This window comes from Cynocephalus volans, chromosome 12, assembly GCF_027409185.1.
Source record: "Cynocephalus volans isolate mCynVol1 chromosome 12, mCynVol1.pri, whole genome shotgun sequence".
In the NCBI taxonomy this organism is placed as follows: domain Eukaryota; kingdom Metazoa; phylum Chordata; class Mammalia; order Dermoptera; family Cynocephalidae; genus Cynocephalus; species Cynocephalus volans.
Genome location: NC_084471.1, coordinates 22818457 through 22837958, shown reverse-complemented (window position 1 = coordinate 22837958; position 19502 = coordinate 22818457). Strand labels below are relative to the sequence as shown.

Genomic DNA, 19502 nt, shown 5'->3' with positions numbered 1-19502 from the left:
AAAAAGGAAAGAAAGAAAAAGAAAACAAATCTGAACTGTTGGCAAAAGACTAAAGAAAATCCTCCTAGAATATTTTATGAAGCAAGCATAAATATGTACAAATTTTTTAAATAATACAAAGAGTAGAAATACTTGTAACCTAAGTTCAATGAAGTAAAAATTGTTATAGATTTGGAAATTTTAGATGGGATTAGGGGGAAAATGAATGTTCTAATCATTCTGAGCATTTATATAAATTGTTCTCCCATGATCTTAGGCAACTACCGTTTAAACGTCTGCCATGCTGTAATCAGAGAAGAGCACGAAACAGAGACAGACAGAGAGAGAGACAGAGAGAGAGAGAACAAAAGATAGAAATATGTTCCAAAGTGTACCACAGCAATAAATATGGTACTGAAATGAACACAAAATTAGCACATTTTGTATATATCATTCATCTCCTAGCACATGTTTAATCATAGGTCTAATTTATATTCAAGCCCAAGGAGTCAGTCAATTAATGCAGTTTAAAGGTTTTCATTTCCTAAAACTACCATATGTCATTACATGCTTTCTTAAAATGCTGTGTGAACAAGCTAAATACTAATAGATTAAAACCACTTTATAACATGCACGTAAGTCCAAAATATTGTTACAAAGAGAGCACCACTTTCACGTTTGGAATATCTTTTAACACTTTTTAATGCATCACCTTGGAAGGAAAAATTCTGTTCATCTCTGACATGAAAACACGAGCTTAAAAACTTTCTGCACAATTAGCTTCACTAATTGGACACTTTCTGAAAATTATGAAATTCTGCAAATCCATTTTACATTGTATATCAGGTGAATAAAGTGTTCTGATTTTATGTGTATTCTGGCATTCCAATAGAAATGTGAGACTCTCTATTCCACTGTCTAACATTTAATATTAAAGTCTAAAAGTTTCAAGAGTGTTAACCTTTTCTCCCATACAGAAAGCAGCTATTATATTAGCTAATGGAAATTGAGAGCCAAAAGGAGTCAAAGATCCATCTTAGGGATGTAAGACAAGATTTAAAACATACGATCCAGTGGCTTTAAGCCATAGAGGACACATATAGCAAATACCAGCACATATCTTCCATCTCTTCATTTATCTCAACCAGAGAAGATATTTTGTCACTATATTCTCAAACATGTTAGAATAACAAGGGATATTCTTGGAAAGACTGAAACACAATAAGACTTTTCATTATTACTTAATGATTGGCAACCTTCAAAGTTAAGGTTATAAAAACATCTAATCTTTTATTTTTTAGAATCTCTTATTGCTATCTATGCTGTCATTTTAAAGCTGCAATATGTGTATCCTTTGTATAAAGTGAGTTGTCTTGCAGAAAAAATGATTGGTTCCATACACTCTTCCCTCAGCTTGGCCTGCCAGGAAGAGATTCAGGAGTAATCAGAAGTAGCCACGGGTTGTTTCTGCTCCCTGGTACCTCTTGCCCCTCTTCTGTTAACAACAGCCCAGGTTTGCTTTGGGGGAAACTACCATTTCTCCATTAAATAGTCTACATGGCTATCCGTCAAAATTTCTTGCTCTGCCCTACCCGAGGAATGGAACCAAGACCCAAACTAAGCCAACTGAAGGCTCTCTTCCTTAGAATCTGAATCTTGAGGTAAAAGGGAAAAAAAATTATTGAAAAAGGTTGAATTTTGATTTACTGAAATTCATTCCAGCAAATTAACACATTGACCCTGTACAACTTCTAAAAAATCTCTTCTCAAACTTTGATACCTATTTTCAGAAGACCAGAAAAGAGCCACCAAGTGCAAAATGGTATTTCTTTCTTCTTGCCAGGTAGGGCTAGAGAGAAAATAAGCCAGTCCAGGCCAAAATAAGCCCCTCTGCACATTGAACATGACGCACAAAGACGACACTATTGATCCAAAAGGGAAGGTCTTTTAAATATTCTTTTAAATTGTGTAATATATGTGGGATGAAATATCTAGGTTCTCCATTGTTCTTTCTTTAGGAAAACTGAACACTTCTTTAAGACATGTTATATCATGTGCCATACTGTCACTTGAGGAATCAGCCTCAAATTTTCTAGTCAATTCTCAAGACATAATGTTTAATATTCTATAATGTATATTATACAATATATACATACATACATATATTATAGTATATAATAATAACATACTATATATTTCCAGGGCAATATCAAAAGAGGAACTTTCTAGGTGGGTTGAAAAAAAGAATTGTCAAAATGGAATCACATGCTTTTAGTGTTTGTCTCTTAAGATGCTTTCTTTTCTCATCTTTCCACTGTACTCCAGACTTTAAGAAAATGCTCTTTTGCTAAAAATCTCTTCTCAGGAGGAAGCACTATCCTAAGTACCACGTAACTAAGTACCATCTGACTGTTTTAACATCATTAAGAATTGGTGGCAATCCTTTACACATTTATGAGGGTACTTCCAAAAGTTCATGGAAAGATTCATATTACCTTTCCGTTCTATTTTTCCACGAACTTTTTGACGTACCCTCGTATTTGTCAGCTTCAATTTGCTGTACCACATCCTTAGTGATTTGTTGGTTTATTTGAATAGTAGGTTTTATAATGTAAACCTACTATTTCGATAGAGAGATTATTTTTCAGAGAAAACAAAACAGGTGTTCTATTAGCCAAGAGATAAATAGCAACTTACTTCCAGATGTTTAATCTTCCACCATTGTAGGCATCATTAAAAATAGTGGTGATGCCACCTTGAATCACCGCAGCCCGTATAATCACTGACGCGTATCCCGCCAGCATGATCCCAGCTTGAAAAACGTCTGTCCAGACAACCGCTTTAAGTCCACCCTTTGAGGGGGAAAGTGTATTAGGATTAATGCTTCTATCAGACATTTTTAAGCTTCTACCTGCTTATACACTATGCTGGACAAAAATGAAAACATGGATCTTGGCCAAGAAGTACTCTCAAGGGAGATGGTCAAGTTGGGAGAACCTTCAAAGAGAAAGAGATATTTAAGCCACACTTTCAAACATAAGCAGAGGCAAAGATGGAAGGTCCTCCCAACATAGGAAATAGCAGAAATAAAAGCATAGAGGGGTCAAACTACATAGCATGTTAAATGTGGCCATATATATTATGGAATGAAGTGGAGTGGTGTGGGGAGACTGTTGGGAAGAAAATTCATAGTCAAATTGCAAAAGTCAGTATCATGGATTTTATTGTATAGGCAGGGCTGATATTCAATCAGTATGAATGCAGATAGTCATATCAGTTGTTAAATACTAAAACTGTTTTGTACTAGCCGCTGCCAAAACTTCCCAAGTGTACCCCTCCAGCTCCTATGACCTAGTCTGAACCAGCCCCTACCCAAGGACCTTGTCTTTTACAAGATCCAGCAACGAAGGGTTAAGATCAAGAATATCAGGGATCCCATAAGACTTGCATCACTGCTAATGACCAGCATCCATGATAACATCAGTGCCAGCCCGTACTGGTTGTTGCATATCTTGTCACCCCTGCCTATAGGCAACAAGAACTTACCACAGGTTTCTAAGCTGAGGAAAAATATAAGCACAACTATAATAAATTGGCAACAGAAGGATGAATCAGGAGACAAGATTAGGGACCAATCCAATGGCTCAGATGGAAGAATCATTTCAGTTATGATCCATGTCCTACAGAGGACCAAATTTTACCCCAGACCAAATATTCCTTACAGAAAAAGTATACAGTATGAGGTCAGAAGTTGGAGAGTAGGTATGAACAACCCAGTTTGCAGCACACAACTACTGGAATTTCGCAAAGCATGTGGTTAGAGTGAAAGGGGAAATAATGGCCTTGACATACCAGTGTGCAGTAGAATGTGCAGACCACCCCCGTTGCGGCTACTACACCCCACAGATCAAATCCTGTAACTGCAGAAGAAAAGAGAATGCATGGATAACCGTGAAATATGCACAATAAAAATACTTCTCAAAAATTATCAAGGAAGGAAGTGATATTTATAGGGCACTTACCTCCACACCCACTTGCCTGAAACTAGGTCCGAATTTCGTAAATGTTACAAAAACAAATGGAGTTTTAAAAATTGTATTTGATGAGTTAAGTGGATGTGGTTGTGATTTCTACCCTCAGACACCATACTCAGTCCAACACTGGCTAAATTAAATACAGGGAAAAAAATTTATACTGTAATTAAGCTAAGCAACTGTTTGATACTATGAGGTAGCTGTTCAGGCTGAATGGAGTTGAAAGGTATTTAATATGCAGAAAAATACACTATTTTACCAGTCCTTGAAAGACACTTTAGTAAGATGTATGTTGCTAAGATGGAACCTAGATAAAGAAAAGTCTGTATAATTTGCTACCATTCGTCTAAGAAGTGGAAGGGTATATTATATTTTCTTTTTTGAGAAATAATATGAGATCTTATTTTCCAAAAAATAAATGAAAATGACTTGTCTCTTTTTGAGATTAAGAAGTTCAACTATTGAAATAGAATGTTAATGATTATTTGTGACGTCTGGTAGGACAAGTAATGGAAGGATGAATCAAAAACAAACAGAAAAAAATAGTTAAGGAGAGAGAGGAAACGGTAAGAGAGACAGTGATATAAGTCAGACTTCTTTAAACATGTTTCAATTTATGCACTTGATTTTGGAACCATGTAAATGTTCTACATAATTATAAAAAAATTTTAAAAAGCCTTAAAATCAAAAGCAAAATGAAATAAATTGAACCTAGCTGTTTATCAAATTGGGTTTTAACCATACACAGAAAAAACACAACCTAAGACTTTAAAACACAATAACCTAACATATGTCCTTACTGGGATGCACCCTAAAGAAAGAAAGAACTGCAAAGAAAAAAAAATTTAACTGTTTTTGGCCCATCATATTATTAGTTACAATGTTGGAATTGCTATTCTAAAACTATTGCATCAGAAGTTCTCAACTTTGACTGCATATTAAAATCACCAGAGGAGATTTTTTAAATCCTGATGACTGGGCCACTCAACAAGCCGATTAACTCAAAATCATGAGTATGGAGACTCTGGCTTCAATATTTTTTAAAGCTTCCCAAGTGAATCCAATGTGCAGCCAAGGTTGAGAAATCAGGAGACAATTTGAGGAGGCTCCTGCTGGACAAAAATGTGACAATCTGAATGTCAATAATAATATAATTCATAGTGGTATGAAATAACACCAAATGTACAAATTCATGAATTCCTAATTAATTTTTTTAAAATCTCAGTTTAGGAGGATAGTAAGGAAGCAATTTATTATTTTTAAAACTGATAAGTAAAGGGGAAAAATCAGAAATTTATTCTGTCTTTCCTATGAAAACTTTTTTTCAGGATAATCAAATAGTCAACAAGAGAAAGTTTCTCTTTACAGGAGTATACCATTTAATTGATAAAGAAGAAATAATGGAATTAGAATACCCCATTTTATAAGCCCTAATAAAATAATAAACCTAGAATGATTATCAATAAATTTATAGACACTGCCTATGAAATATTTTTTCTAAAAAGTAGAACTAGAGTCTGAAAATGCTTCTAGATCTAACTTAGTAGTTTACAAGAAATACAGAGGACTTCAGGAACATTAAATAACCCCATGCATATGCAATCAGTGAAAACAAGAACCTGGAAAACTTGACAGTACAAATAATCCAGTTTCTTCAACAAATAAATTGCAATTTAAAGGAAAAAGAAGGAGGGAGATTATAAATAAAAAGAGACTTTAAAAGAGCTTCAAAATACACCTAGTAAAAACTGGTAGAATGGGCAAAATAGAAAAATCGTTGTTTAATTTGTAGATTTTAACTTCTCTCTCTCAGTAATTAATAGAACAAGTAAAAAAAATCAGTAAAGATAAAGAATATTTGAGCAATACTATTAACCAATGGAACCTTTGACATTTATAGAACGTTACATCCAACAGCCCCACAATGTACATTCTTTTTAGGAGTACATGGAATGTTCAGCAAGACAGACCATAACCTGGGCCATAAAACAAATCTCAATAAATTTCAAAAGATTAAAAGCATAACAGTTCTCTGATTGAAACAGTATTAATTAGAAAGCAATAACAAAAGGATATGTTAGAAAATCTCTAAATATTTGAAAATTAAGCAATATATCTCTAAATAACCTATGGATAAAAGAAATCACAAGAGAAATTAGAAAGTATTTTGAACTGAATGATAATAAAAATACAAGGTATCAAAATCTGGGGGATACAGATGAAGCACTGCTTAAAGCAAAATTTATGACTTTAAATGTTTGCATTATAAAATAAGAAAGATGGAGAGAGGGGAAGTGGTGGACTCTCTACCCTAAGTGAATCATTGTGCAGTGTGTGTATGTATTGAAACAACACACTGTACCCCTCAAATATGCACAAGTAAGTGTTAAAATTAAAAAACAAAATAAAATAAGAACAATTGAAAACCAGTGTCCTAAGCTCCTATCTGAAGAAGCTAGAAAATTTAAACCAAAAGTAGAAGAAAAGAAACAACATAACAGCACAAATTGATAAAATAGAAAACAAAGAAAATCAATAAAGCCAAAATTTGGTTCTTAGAAATAAAAAACTAGCAATATATACAAAGAAAAAAGGTAGAAAAGGTATCTTATCAGCATTAGGAATAAGTAGAAAAGACATCACTACTGATACTATAAACATTAAAATGATAACAAGAGAATATTATAAACAACTGTATGCCAATGAATTTGATAAGTTAGATAAAATGAATGAATTCTCTGAAAAACACAATTCACAGAAACTAACTCAATACGAATTTTAAAATATTGATAACTGTATATTTATTTTAAAAAATTGAATCCATAAACCAGAACTTTTCCACTTAAACAAACATCAGGCTCATATGCCTTCATTGCGAATTCTATCAAGCATTTAAGAAAGAAATATACAATTTCATACAAACTTTTTCAGAAAATAGAGAAAAACACTTCCCAACTCATTTATGAAGCCAGCATAGCTGATATAAAAGTCTGTGAACTAATTGTGGTTACATCAACTCATTTGGATCTTGATTCTTACAAATACTGGGGGGAAAATCAGGGAAATCTGAACACTGATGATATGAAATTACGGAATTAACGTTAATGCTTTAGATATGATGATGGTACAATTATGTTTTAAAAACAAGCTCTTATTTAAAAAAAAATACTGAAGTACAGATGAAATAATATATCAGATTTACAGCAAAATAATCTACTGGGGAAAACAGGGAGTGAATTAAAATTGACCATGAATGAATCTGGAGGATATTACGCTAGGTGAAATAAGCCAAGTATAGAAAGGCAATTACCCTGTGATCTCACTTATACGAAATCTAATAAACTTGAATCCATAGATGTAAAGGACAGATGGTGGTTACCAGAGGCTGGTGGGTGGGGAGGGAGAGAATGGGCAGCTATTGAGCAAAAGTACAAAGTTTCAGATAGACAGGAAGAATACGTTTTGAGATCTATTGCACAGCAGGGTGACTATAGTCAGCAATAAGGTACAGTATATTTCAAAATAACTGAGAGATTAGTTTTCAAATGTCTCACCACAAAAAATGATAGGTAAGTGAAGTGATGACTATGTTAATTAGTTTGATTTAATCATTCCACATTGTGTGTGTATATATATATATATTGAAACATCACATTGTGCCACATAAATATATACAATTATGATTTGTCAATCAAAAATGATATGAATAATAATAAAAAAGATGGTGGTAAAAAATTAAGCATAATTGACCAGGAGTTGATAATTATTAATATACAGTGATGAGTACATTAGGGTTCAACTCACTATTCTGTCTATTTTAGTATATGTTTGAAGTTTTCCATTTTAAAAAGTTAAAAAAAAAAAAAAGATGATTGGACCTAGAGAATGTTCCAATTCAGTTAAGTTTTCATTGAACATCTGTGTACACTAAGTACTATGTATACGCCTGTGCCTACTACTTCGGTCACAGTAAAATACAGTATTGATAGTCTAATAGTCAAATGCTGTCCCTCTGGTCCTGATTTACTCCTAAGGAGTGGCTCGAGCCGGATAATAACAGAATCCTTGATTTCTTCACAGACTGAAGTCAGTGGTCTGATTATTCCCAGAACTGCACTTTAAAACCCTAACATCTTTAATTGCACCTAAAGCCAATATGTAACTTATGAAGTATATAGCTCAGTTCTTGACATAGGAAGTGATCCATTCATGATGTTGGTAATATTGACGTGGAACATGCCTGTCATTCAGAGTTCAAGAGCACATGATATAATGGAGCTCCTCTTTGTAATAATTCTGATGTAAATGTCATAAACTTTGTTGATAATTAATATCATATCTTTCCTAAAATCAAGAAATTAGAATGTTGAGTTAGAAGGTTTTCTCCATGTTACGTTAACTCTGGGAATCGCACCACATTCTTCCATCCCAGAGTCCACTTGTCCCTTTTACAAGGAAGTATTAGACATAAACTCACTTCCAACTGATAAGAATTCAAAGGACACGGGGTCTTCCTGAAGCTTTTTGAAAATATGACTAGCACAACCCTTCACGTCAGTAAACTACCCCAGTATCATTGCTTTTATCTGTCCAAATCTAGACAGTATAAGTAATTTGTTGATCAGCACAGTCTTCATAAATTTATTGATAAGGACACCACAGCCATCTGCCCTTCTGTCACTAGGAGCAGTCTGATATTTCAAATCACACACCTCTCTTTCTCTTCCATTTTGCACCATATTAGAAGTCGGGAGAAGAAAAGCTTCTCTCCCTGCCAGATTTACAATGGGCCGAGGCAGAATTACACAGAAGCCTCTTGGAGATGGGTTCCAGATTACAGACACAAAGGAAGGAGTGATTTAAACGATAGGGGGCATTTATTCTGCAGGAATGGAGAATGGCTAGTGGGCATATCCCAGAGAAGCACTAACCAGTGAGGTCTACCCTTCTACTAATCTACAGACATTTTGGAACTATCCACCCTGATAGTTCCCAAAAACTAGGGAACTAGTTTTTGTTCCCAAAAAAGAAAACCAAAAAAGCTAGTGTAGACCCTGAACCCATCCCACCCCACTGATGTAGGTTACTGAAAGCATTCTTCCATCTCTCCATCTCCCCAAGGAGAGAATAAGGCTTATTGAAAATGAACCCAATATGGTCAGTTACATAATTAGCAGCTTTAAAATGTACCTTGATTCAAAGCCAGAGCAGGGGCATAAATAACAATTCCAGTATACAGAATCTAGGGGAAAAAAAAGAAAGCCAAATGAATTATGTGGATTATAAAATTCATGAATTATATGATTTATACGTATGAATTATAAAATAAAATAAAACTTTTTTCCTATAAAGTCAACTATAAATTAAAACAGCAGTTTTAATATACTTAATAAAATTTGTAGCTTGAAAAATGTTACTTCAGCGAAGTTGATTATTCTTTTCTGTTTGTGGTATGGTCATAGGTTACAAAAATCTTTTACAACCAACTTTTTGTAAAGATACGGATTTTTTTTAAAATTAATTAATTAATTAATTTATTTATTTTAACTTTTATTTTGTCGATATACATTGGGGCTGATTATTGTTGCTCCTTACCAAAACCTCACTCCCTCCTCCCTCTCCTCCCTCCCCCCCAACAATGTCCTTTCTGTTTGCTTGTCATATCAACTTCAAGGAATTGTGGTTGTTATATCTTCTTCCCCCCCCCCCGGTTTTGTGTGTGTGTGTGTGTGTGTGTGTGTGTGTGTGTGAATTTATATATTAATTTTTAGCTCCCACCAATAAGTGAGAACATGTGGTATTTCTCTTTCTGTGCCTGACTCGTTTCACTTAATATAATTCTCTCAAGGTCCATCCATGTTGTTGCAAATGGCAGTATTTCATTCGTTTTTATAGCTGAGTAGTATTCCATTGTGTAGATGTACCACATTTTCTGAAGATACGGATTTTTATGTGGTGCTTAGTGATCCACCAACTCAAGCTTAAGATCAATTCTCCTAGATCTAAAACAATTTAAAAAAAAGAAAAAATGTAAATTTAAAAGAGGATGGCACTTCAATCATGTCTTCAAATTATTGGTAATCGTAGTTAATTGAGAAAACAGTAAAAATTTTGAAAACTGATTTCTAAAAGTTTGCATGTCCACTAATTAAACAAAAGTGTAAATTTGCACTAAAATTTTTTTTGAAAGCCAACAAAAACTGCATTCTGCCTTTTTAATATATTCTTTTTTCATTCAACAAAATTTATTGATCTGGGGTACAATAGTGAGATCAATAGTCTTTTCTCTCAAAATATGACTTACATTACATTTGATCTTTCAAATATATCACACAGAAGCTGATTCTATGATTATCCCATAAAAACATATTATGAAAAAAATTATGTGCCATTTGAATGCTTATATTACGTGGGTAGATCTATGAAAGTAAGTCCTTCAAATGGGAGGTGCTAATGCTCCCCTCTTTCTGTAAAAATGAGCTAGCTTTCCAGAGCTGTTATTCTTGGATGTTGAAGATTTGAAAACATGACCACAGGCCACCTCTCTAACAGTTGCCCCTTCTTCTCATTTCTGTTTGCATTTCTAACAAGGACCCAAAAGGTCTGAACAGTTGGCAAGTGCAAGCTACCAGCCTCTGCTCCACGTCAGAATCTCTACTACACCCTAAAGAGGTCCTTCCTTTTAAGTGTTTTTAAGTGTTAAAGACTGATAAAATTTCAGTTACATAATTTATAAAGATATAAATGGAGTCAAGTTAAGTAATTTACAAAGGCACTTTTTCTTGCTGTAGCAAATGCTTAGGTTGCCTTTGATTGGAGAAATGGAATTGTAATTAGAGATGAGAAGGAAAATGCCTTTCTAACCTCCATTACCAAACCCAGACATAAAGTGCTTACTTAATTGTCAAGAGGAAGATAGACATAAATGACATGACACCGATCATGACAATCCCCCAGCAGCTGGATGGAGTGGGAAGCACTCTGTCACTGGCCACTTGGCAAATCCTTGCTTTCCTTTTGTGTCAATCAGTAAATCTATATGGGCATATTCTTGAATTTCTGGATTGTGTATTTGGCTTTAAAACCTCCTGCAGAGCTCATGATTTTGTTGTTTTACACTCTGTGACTGCTTCAATGGGATCTTACAGCTCAATTTTTAAAAGAGCATGATTCATTTTTAAAGTATGCTATCAAAGAAAACTATTTCCTAATGTTTTCCTATGTCGGTTAACTTTTTTATACCTATTACTCAGCATGTTGCAAAAATACTGTGAAACATATAACGTATTTTACCACTGTTACAATTCCTCCTGTGAACTACTACAGCTCTCTCAAATGTCTTTGTCATCTAGTAATTAATGTGCTTACTGTCATCTTGGTGGAGGTGGGGGGGAGGTTGGATACGGGAAAAGCTTATTTTCGTAAAGGAACATATCTGTCACTGGGTCAATATAATATTTAACATTCACTTAAAACATTCTGTTTTTTCAGGAAGTGAAGCATTTATTGAAAAACTGTTTAATGATCTTAAAGGTTAATGTTGTGTAGTGACAAGGGTTTTTCCTTTTTCGTTTCCTCATATTTTCAACATCTCCTTTTTATTTGTCATGTGTTTCCCAGGTAAGCTTAACTCAGACGCCATGGTTACAAACATTTTAGATGACAAAATGTAAAACAAATTAAAGGAGAGCTACTTACTGTTTGACAAATGAAGAGGACTGTTCCACAGAGACGAACGCATTTGTTAAATCGAAGTTCTAAATACTATTGCCAAAAAAGGAAAAATAGTTACCATAACCGACTTGTATTCCATATTTGTGTTTTACTATTATCTTTATTTACGTACAGCAAAATGGACTCTTTCATTTTAGGGTATGGTTCGATGGGTTTTAACACACATAGATTTGTGCAACCCCCGTCACAATCAGGATATAAAACAGTTCAATCACTTCAGAAAACTCCTTCACGCTTCCCTTTTGCAGTCAAGCCCTCCTCCCAAGCCCAAACCCTAGCAATCACTGATCTGTTCTCCACCCCTAGTTTGGCCTTTTCCAGAACGTCACATCAATGGAATTATACTCTGTATTTTTAGAGTGAGCAATCTGTTTTTCTCCCCTTTCCTTTGGTATCTACTCCATGTGTTTCCTCTGATTCACTTGGGGACTCAACCCTTTCTCATTACAGAGAATTATGACGGAAATATCAGTCTGGTCCCCCTGCCTTTTCTGACCAAGAGAAAGTCACATGACCACAGCTCAGCCAATCAGCTTCTATTTGCAATGGGTATTTGAATCTTAGAGGCAAGATACAGAGATAGAAAATGACTGGAGCAGACTCATCATGACAGAGTGGCCTGAAGAGGCTGCCCTGGCTTCTATCTTTTCCAGGGCCTGTTTACTCTGCTTTTCACTTTGTTCTAAGAGCTACACCCATGCCCTCTTAATAATTTTTTTTTTTACTTAAATCACCCAAGTCAGTTTCTGTCCAGAGCCAATGACCTTGCCAATTCCTCCTGCTCTCCTTGAAATCTGATATATCTTATACCATGGTCCCCTTATTTCCTATATTACATAATATATCATAATATATCACAGAGTTAGAATCATAGGACTTCAGAACTGGAGTCCAAGATATTTTTAAGTAGAATATTATTACCACATGTAGAGAGAAGCTTAAGGCTGACAATAGTCTTTTCAGATAGCAGAAAAAAAAAAAAAGAGGAAGGAAAAACTGGTAGGTATGAGGTAATAATCAGTAGAAAGGACATCTGATATTTTTGCCCCCAAATCACAGCTAACATGTACAGTGTACTTGCTGCGGGCACTGTGCTCCCAACAACTCTATGAGGCAGCTACTATGTAAAAGCCCAGGTCAGCAACAAGGACACCGGGACTCAGTTGGTGAGGCCGCAATACAAATTTAGAACCTTTGATGCCAAAATCTGGGCACATAACCACAATACTTCACATAAACAAGTACGTGTGTTTAAGACTTAGTAAGTGAGTGGGTGGCACTGACACATAGTAGGACCTCCAGGAATAAATGCTGAGTGACAAATACACTATGCAGTACAGTGCAACAGGAGAAGAGCTCCAGACCTTGACCCAGTCCCACTCCTGACTCCAGGAGCTTGAGGCAATCACTCTCCAAATCTCTTTAAAATGATGATCATAGTGATAATTCCTTCGCCTCTCACTTTGCAGGGTTTTGGAGACTATCCAACGATGTGAATGGATGGGGAAATGTAAACTGTTCTTTTGAAAAGAAGATATTAAGAAGCTAGTGATATTCAAATCCATGGATGGGCCTTCTGAAACTTGAATTTCAGTGAATTACATGTGTCAAAATCATTCAAGGATTTTTTTTTTTTTTTTTGGCAGCTGGCCAGTATGAGGTTTCAAACTCTTGACCTTGGTGTTATTCAAGGTTATTTTAGGAGACTTTTTAGAAGTTTGGAAAAGTTTCTGAAGACTGGAAACAAGGCAGTGTTATTTCTCCAGAGTTTTTTCAGTAAACCTCTATTACATAAGAATGGACGTGAATAGACAAAAGTCTTTGCCTTTTTTATGTACGTGTATCCAAATTGCTGGATATTAAAGAAAACTTAAGAGAAAAAATGTGACAGAGGAAGAATGTAACAAGTTGAGCCAAATAACTTGAAAAAATTATTTGCATATAATTATATGTAATTTTTTCCCCCAAGATCAGCTGATCGAGGAAGATCTATAGGTTTAAGCTCACGCAAGACCAACTCAAGACAGAATCAAAAAGCCTCTCACTGTCTCAGCCATTGGTAGTTACTAGGCTGCTGAAGAAATACCTGGAGACCTAACCAGAAGCCCAAATCTCTGTGCAGTAAGTAGGCTTAGAGAATAGCTCTAGGATTTCCAGACAAAACTACAGAATTATAGTAGGTGCCTATAGTCAACCAAGATCTCTCATAGTCCTCAGAACTTTGAATAACTTAGGGACACTAAGACTTCTATTGATATAAATAAATAAATAAATAAATAAATAAATAGTCTGAACAACTCAGTTCAAGCACAGACTTAGCTGGATCCAGAAAGATCAATTAAAGTGATCAATTAAATTGGGTTTCTGCATTATACTTCTTGCCAGTCTGTGAGTCTAGAAGTTGCTAAACACCTATCAGGCTTATTTTGAAGGCAATGATAAATAGATAGGAAAAAAAAGCTTGCAAATAGCTGATTTTAGCTAAAGAAATGTAAATAGGGAGAGATTTCATCCTTGAGCAAGAATGCCAGGTTATCAACAACTCATCATTGTACCACCTATTCTGTATAGGTGGCTCCACTTCTCACCATATAACAAACAAAATATTTCATAAGAAAGGCTTTGTCACGACCAATTGGCAGGAGCATATGATGCCACTTAATTTCTCTGGTCTCTGGATGCCTGGCACCCCTAGTTGTGGATGCCCACAGTGTGCCTACAATTTCATGTGTCCTATATTGCTTCCCTTATTCTCTCTACACTGGTACAAGCCCTGCTCGGGGTTATAACAGACTCACCAGAGCCTTCAGAAGCAGCCAGCTTACTTCTAGGCACGTGTTACTCTGAGTCTCTTTGTCTGCAAAATGGAGCTCTGATAGTATTTCCCTCATAAGGACTATTTTAAGTGTTGTCGGATAATGTATGTAAAACATGCAGCCCAGTGCCCAGCATGTATTAAGCATTCAACGAAAGTTTGCTTCTTGTCATTTTTAGCTGGAACCTTACTAATTTAGCATCTACCACTGGAAACGTGCGGGAAATCATTTTGTGGCTGAGTTAATGTTGTAGCCCTGAAGAGGCACGGGTCAGTGATTAGGAGAGCAGCACTCATCTGTAGGGACTAAAGTCCTCTTGCCAGATTCGTCAAACCTCTTCCAAGTTTTGGAGTTGCTTAACTACAGATCAGAGCTCACAGACTCAAATGCCTACAGATTCCATCAGTTAACATAAATAAGTGACATTGGCCAGGTGTTCATATATGAACATACTAGAACATTCCTCACATCCACTAAGAAATGTTTTCTTACATTTCTCTCACAACAAGAACTCCCTTTACCCCTGTTCCATTTTCCCTTCACGTTTTTTGATAGAGACATAACTGCAGATAAAGATTACTCTACCGAAAGAAAGTAACTGCAAACACAATAAGGCCTCAATATAGAAATAAACTGAAATTCCTGTGGCCACAGGGAATGTGAGCCCGGTGTCCGTGTCTTCTGAGTTTTCAAAAGAATTCAGGATGCAGAATTTTATTTGACTTCTCATTGTTAAACACAAATGTTTCTTTCAAAACATTATAAGAGTCAAAAAAAAAACATGACTGAGGACTGAATTTGGCTTGGGGCAGCTGGTTTGTTACCTTTGAGCAAAACGGAGAAATTCCATCCTGCTCACTTCTGGGGTGATGACTTAGCTCCCAAACACAGTGACCAGAGTGACTAGAAGGCAATGTCACCCTGGGAGTGCCTCGGCCTGGATAACTAGAGCCCAGGCAGAGTTTGTCACCAACGCTTGCTGTGCCACTGGGGCCCTGTCCCCAACACCAGTTGAACCAGCCTCACTAGGAAACCATCTTCCAGGGGCCCTGGATTGGGTAATAGCCTATCAGAGGGAAAACTTCTATGGGCCTGTGCATGGAGCTCATGGGTCAGTGCCTGGGTGAAGGAGACCGCTGAGGGCACTGAACTGGACCCTACCACTCCCCTGAGCTTTTATCCTCCTCCTAGCCCCCACACTCATTCAAAGCTCTTTAAACTGCACCAAATATTCATCATGTTTGCAAAGCCCTTTCCTGGGAAAATTTATAACCAGGGGACCTGTGCAGCAGAGGAAAGAGTTTTCCTTCATTATCTCTCCATAGGGAAGACAGAGCTGTTGAAGGACCTTGCTGCCTAGTGCTCCTGGTGATCACCAGATAGTCACCACCATCACTAGAACCTCCACGATAATCACAGCCAACATTTACCCAGCAGTTACTCTGCTCCAGAAACTATTCTAAATACTACACACTGCATCACCTCATTTAATCTTCCCAACAATGGGATGAGGTAGGTGGTACTATTTTCTTCTTGAGATGAAGAAATAGGCAAAAAAAGATTAAATAAGTCACCCAAGGTCACCCAGCTAGTGAGTGGTAGAATCTGGTCTCAAACGCAGGTACTGGGACCGGAGAACAGCAGAACAGCGCAGCAACTTACCACGTCGGTGCCTGCCTGTCAGTGCAAAGGGTCATGTGTGTGTGGAGGGGGAAGAAGGGGACCTGGAACCAGGGGATTCATTTCAAAAAGGAGGAGCTGAGATCTGAACAACTCACTCTTCCCCCAAATAACACGATTTAAAATCTTTCCCTTTGACTGGGAATCAAAGACGTGAACGGTGGAAAGGACCTTAGTGAGCACTAGTCCAGTCCCTTCTGTTTACTTTGGAAACCTCTTTTTTCACTGAGCCCAGGAGAGCAAATCCCCAAATTTTCTCGTCCTTACAGGACACCTCCTCCCAAGAGGGACAGGGGCGGGGGGTGGGGAGGACGAGTGATGAACCCGGCCAGGGAGCGAGGTCGCCGTGGTGGCGAGAGTGTCCCCCAAGGAAACTCTCGCAGGAGCCTGCAGCGCCCCCAGCCCTCCCTCCGCGGCCCGCCTTCGCCCTTCACCTCGTAGGTGCTGGTGATCCCCAGCTTGTAGAACACCGGGAGGAAGACCTCGGCGCTGACGAGGACCACGAAGAAGTAGGCGATGGCGAAGATGATGTACATGGCCCCGAAACGGTACACCTCCGAGGGGGAGCCCAGGATGGTGACGGCCGACATGAAGCTGGCGGTGAGGGACAGCGACACGGGCACGGCGCTCATCCTGCGGCCGCCCATCAGGAAGTCCTTGGAGGTCCGCTGGCCGCCCCCCGCGAAGGCGTAGTAGATGCCGATGGCGGCCGAGACGAGCAGCATGCCGGCGAACACCACGTAGTCCCAGGCCACGAAGGCGCCGATGGCCCGCGGCGCGTGCATGGCCCTGCGGAGTGGCGGCCCCGCGGGCGCGGCTCGGTGCGGGGACCGGCGGCGTCCCCGAGCGCCCTGCGAAGGCGAGGGCGGGCGCCCTGCGTCCCTCCAACCCCAGTCGAGGACTTCGGGGAGTCCGCCCGCCGCGCTGAGCGCTCCCCAGCGGCGGGACTGGGGTGACCGGGGTCGCCGAGGCGCCGGGGACACCAGGGACACCAGGGCAGAGGAGGACTGGAGCCTTCAGTCGCGTCCGGCGAAGCCACAGGGAGCGCTCAGCGCGACTGTTATTAAGTGGCACCGAAGGGACGCACCATTTAAATGAGCGGGCGAGCGGTGGGGAGTGTGGGTCGAGGTGCAATTGTCACGCCTCTAATTTTAACTTTCCAGTTCAGCAGTCCGGGTCCTTGCTGAAAGATACGCCTGGAGTTTTTAGATTGTCCTGTTTGCTAGGTTAATGGGTGACGCGAATGACAGTCTGCGACGAGCTGAGATCACAGTTCTCAGACAGGTAAGCGATTATAAAGAACAGGAAGAAATCTGATTGGTTGGCTGCGTTTCCGTTTAACAAACATTTCTTTTTTGTTTGTTTGTTTTTGTTTAGGCGGTTGACCTGTGTGGGGATCCGAACCCATGACCTTAGTGTTATTCAACAAACATTTCTGATCGCCTACAGTCTGTAGTAGAAATGGTAGTTGCTGTAATGTTAATAATGATACCTACTGTTTCATGAGCCTCAGGATGTGACATACATGTTTGGCACCTTTTACATTAACTGGCGTAATTCTTACTATTACCCTTAAGATAGGAATTATCTCCATTTTTCAAATGAGGAAACTCCTGTAGAAAGGCTAAGTCACTTGCCCAAGGAAATGGTGAAGACTAAAATTTTTAATCCTGGTCTGATTTCAGAGCTTTTTCTCTTAATTACAATGCTGTACTTTGTAAAGTCCAAATGTAGATAAGTGCCAGCCAGAGGCACAAATGTCTGCACTGAAATGAAGACACTTGAAAGCATACAGAAGAAAAAATTATTTCCAGTACCAACACTCATGACATTTTATGTGGCTTACCTTGAAATACTACTAACAACACATGAGTCACACTCATAAAGTAATACGATTCTCAGGTTTTCCTTCTAAAACAGACCTTCCAGACAAATGTGCCAGCCTTAGGGCTATTTCAGGTTGTGCTTGTTCATTTTCATACTTCTTTATAATTTGCCAGTTGATCCTTGGAAAACAATCCACAGAATGCATTTAGTCCAGCCGGGTGTATGAAGAAAGCTGTATCAGATTTTATTTTTTGTAAACTGGTATTATTTGTATAACATTTTCAGAAGGAAATAAAGAGGGAAATAGAAACTAAATCCAAGTAACTCAATAGCTTAAACAAATACGTGGTTTGGTCCCAACTGTGTGAAATTTATGACATCTACATATCATATATTATATTATATGTACATTATTACATATAACATGTATTTAAAATATATATACTATATTAGATATAGTATTAAGTATTGTATATATGTATCTATGAAGCAACCTGTAAGAATCACACAGAGGAATCTAGCTTGAGGACTATTCTAGGAATTGAATTCACTTCTGGAAACCTCTTTAAAGCCAGTAGCCCAAGATATGGGAAAAGGCTATTTAAACCAAATTTGTGTTTTGGACACCTAGAGTTAAGAACAGAATCTCAGTCAGTTAATGACCAGTACATCTCTGCAGTTATATTAGAGGAAGAACAGTTTAAGGTTAAACTTGTAGATTCTGCAACTGGACCTGACTTTGCTTCCTAGTAGCCATGATATCTTGGTCAAGTGCTTACTTTCTATATCTTACATTCCCATATCTAAAATGGGAATAGTGATTATCCCAGGGTTATAGAGGATTAAGTGAGATTATATGTGAGTAGCCCCTGACACTATTAAGTGCTGACATTGTCTAATTGTTTAGCTACTTTCCAATTTATTGGGAAAGCAGTTGGTGTAAATTGTGGCTTGGAAGTATTGCTATCAGACAATAACTGTTTTCCCTAGTTATTTCCCCTTGCTTTGTAACACTCATGTAATGCCATGAACTACATATAATCTTTATTCTATTCTTCTTTCAGATCTTTCAGGTGTCTGATGCATATCTTCAAATAATATTTTCAAGAATGCAGATGCTTCTCAATTTATGATGGGATTATGTCTCATTAAATCCACCATAAACTGAAAATATTGTAAATTAAAAATGCATTTAATACACCTAACTTACTGAACATCATATGTTAGCCTAACCTAGCCTAACTGTACTCAGAACACTTACATTAGACTACAGTTGGGAAAAATCATGCAACACAAAGCCTATTTTGTAATAAAGTGTTGAATAGATCATGTAATTTACTGGATACTGTACTGAAAGTGAAAATCAGAATGGTTGTATGGATACTCAAAGTACAGTTTCTGTCTACGGCCATACCACCCTGAACGCGCCCGA

At 37.6% G+C, this 19502-nt stretch overlaps 1 protein-coding gene across 1 annotated transcript in view; it reads right to left on the bottom strand.

Moving 5' to 3' along the window:
* Window positions 1-17028, bottom strand: part of SLC5A8 (solute carrier family 5 member 8) — a 45859-nt gene extending 28831 nt beyond the window's left edge. The window contains exons 1-5 of the mRNA XM_063076056.1: window positions 16678-17028; window positions 11712-11777; window positions 9204-9255; window positions 3832-3899; window positions 2677-2831 (exon numbers count right to left, since the gene is read on the bottom strand). Of these exons, the coding sequence (XP_062932126.1) occupies window positions 2677-2831; window positions 3832-3899; window positions 9204-9255; window positions 11712-11777; window positions 16678-17028 (692 nt within the window). The remainder of the gene's footprint in view (window positions 1-2676; window positions 2832-3831; window positions 3900-9203; window positions 9256-11711; window positions 11778-16677) is intronic.
* Between the last annotated feature and the right edge of the window lie 2474 nt (window positions 17029-19502).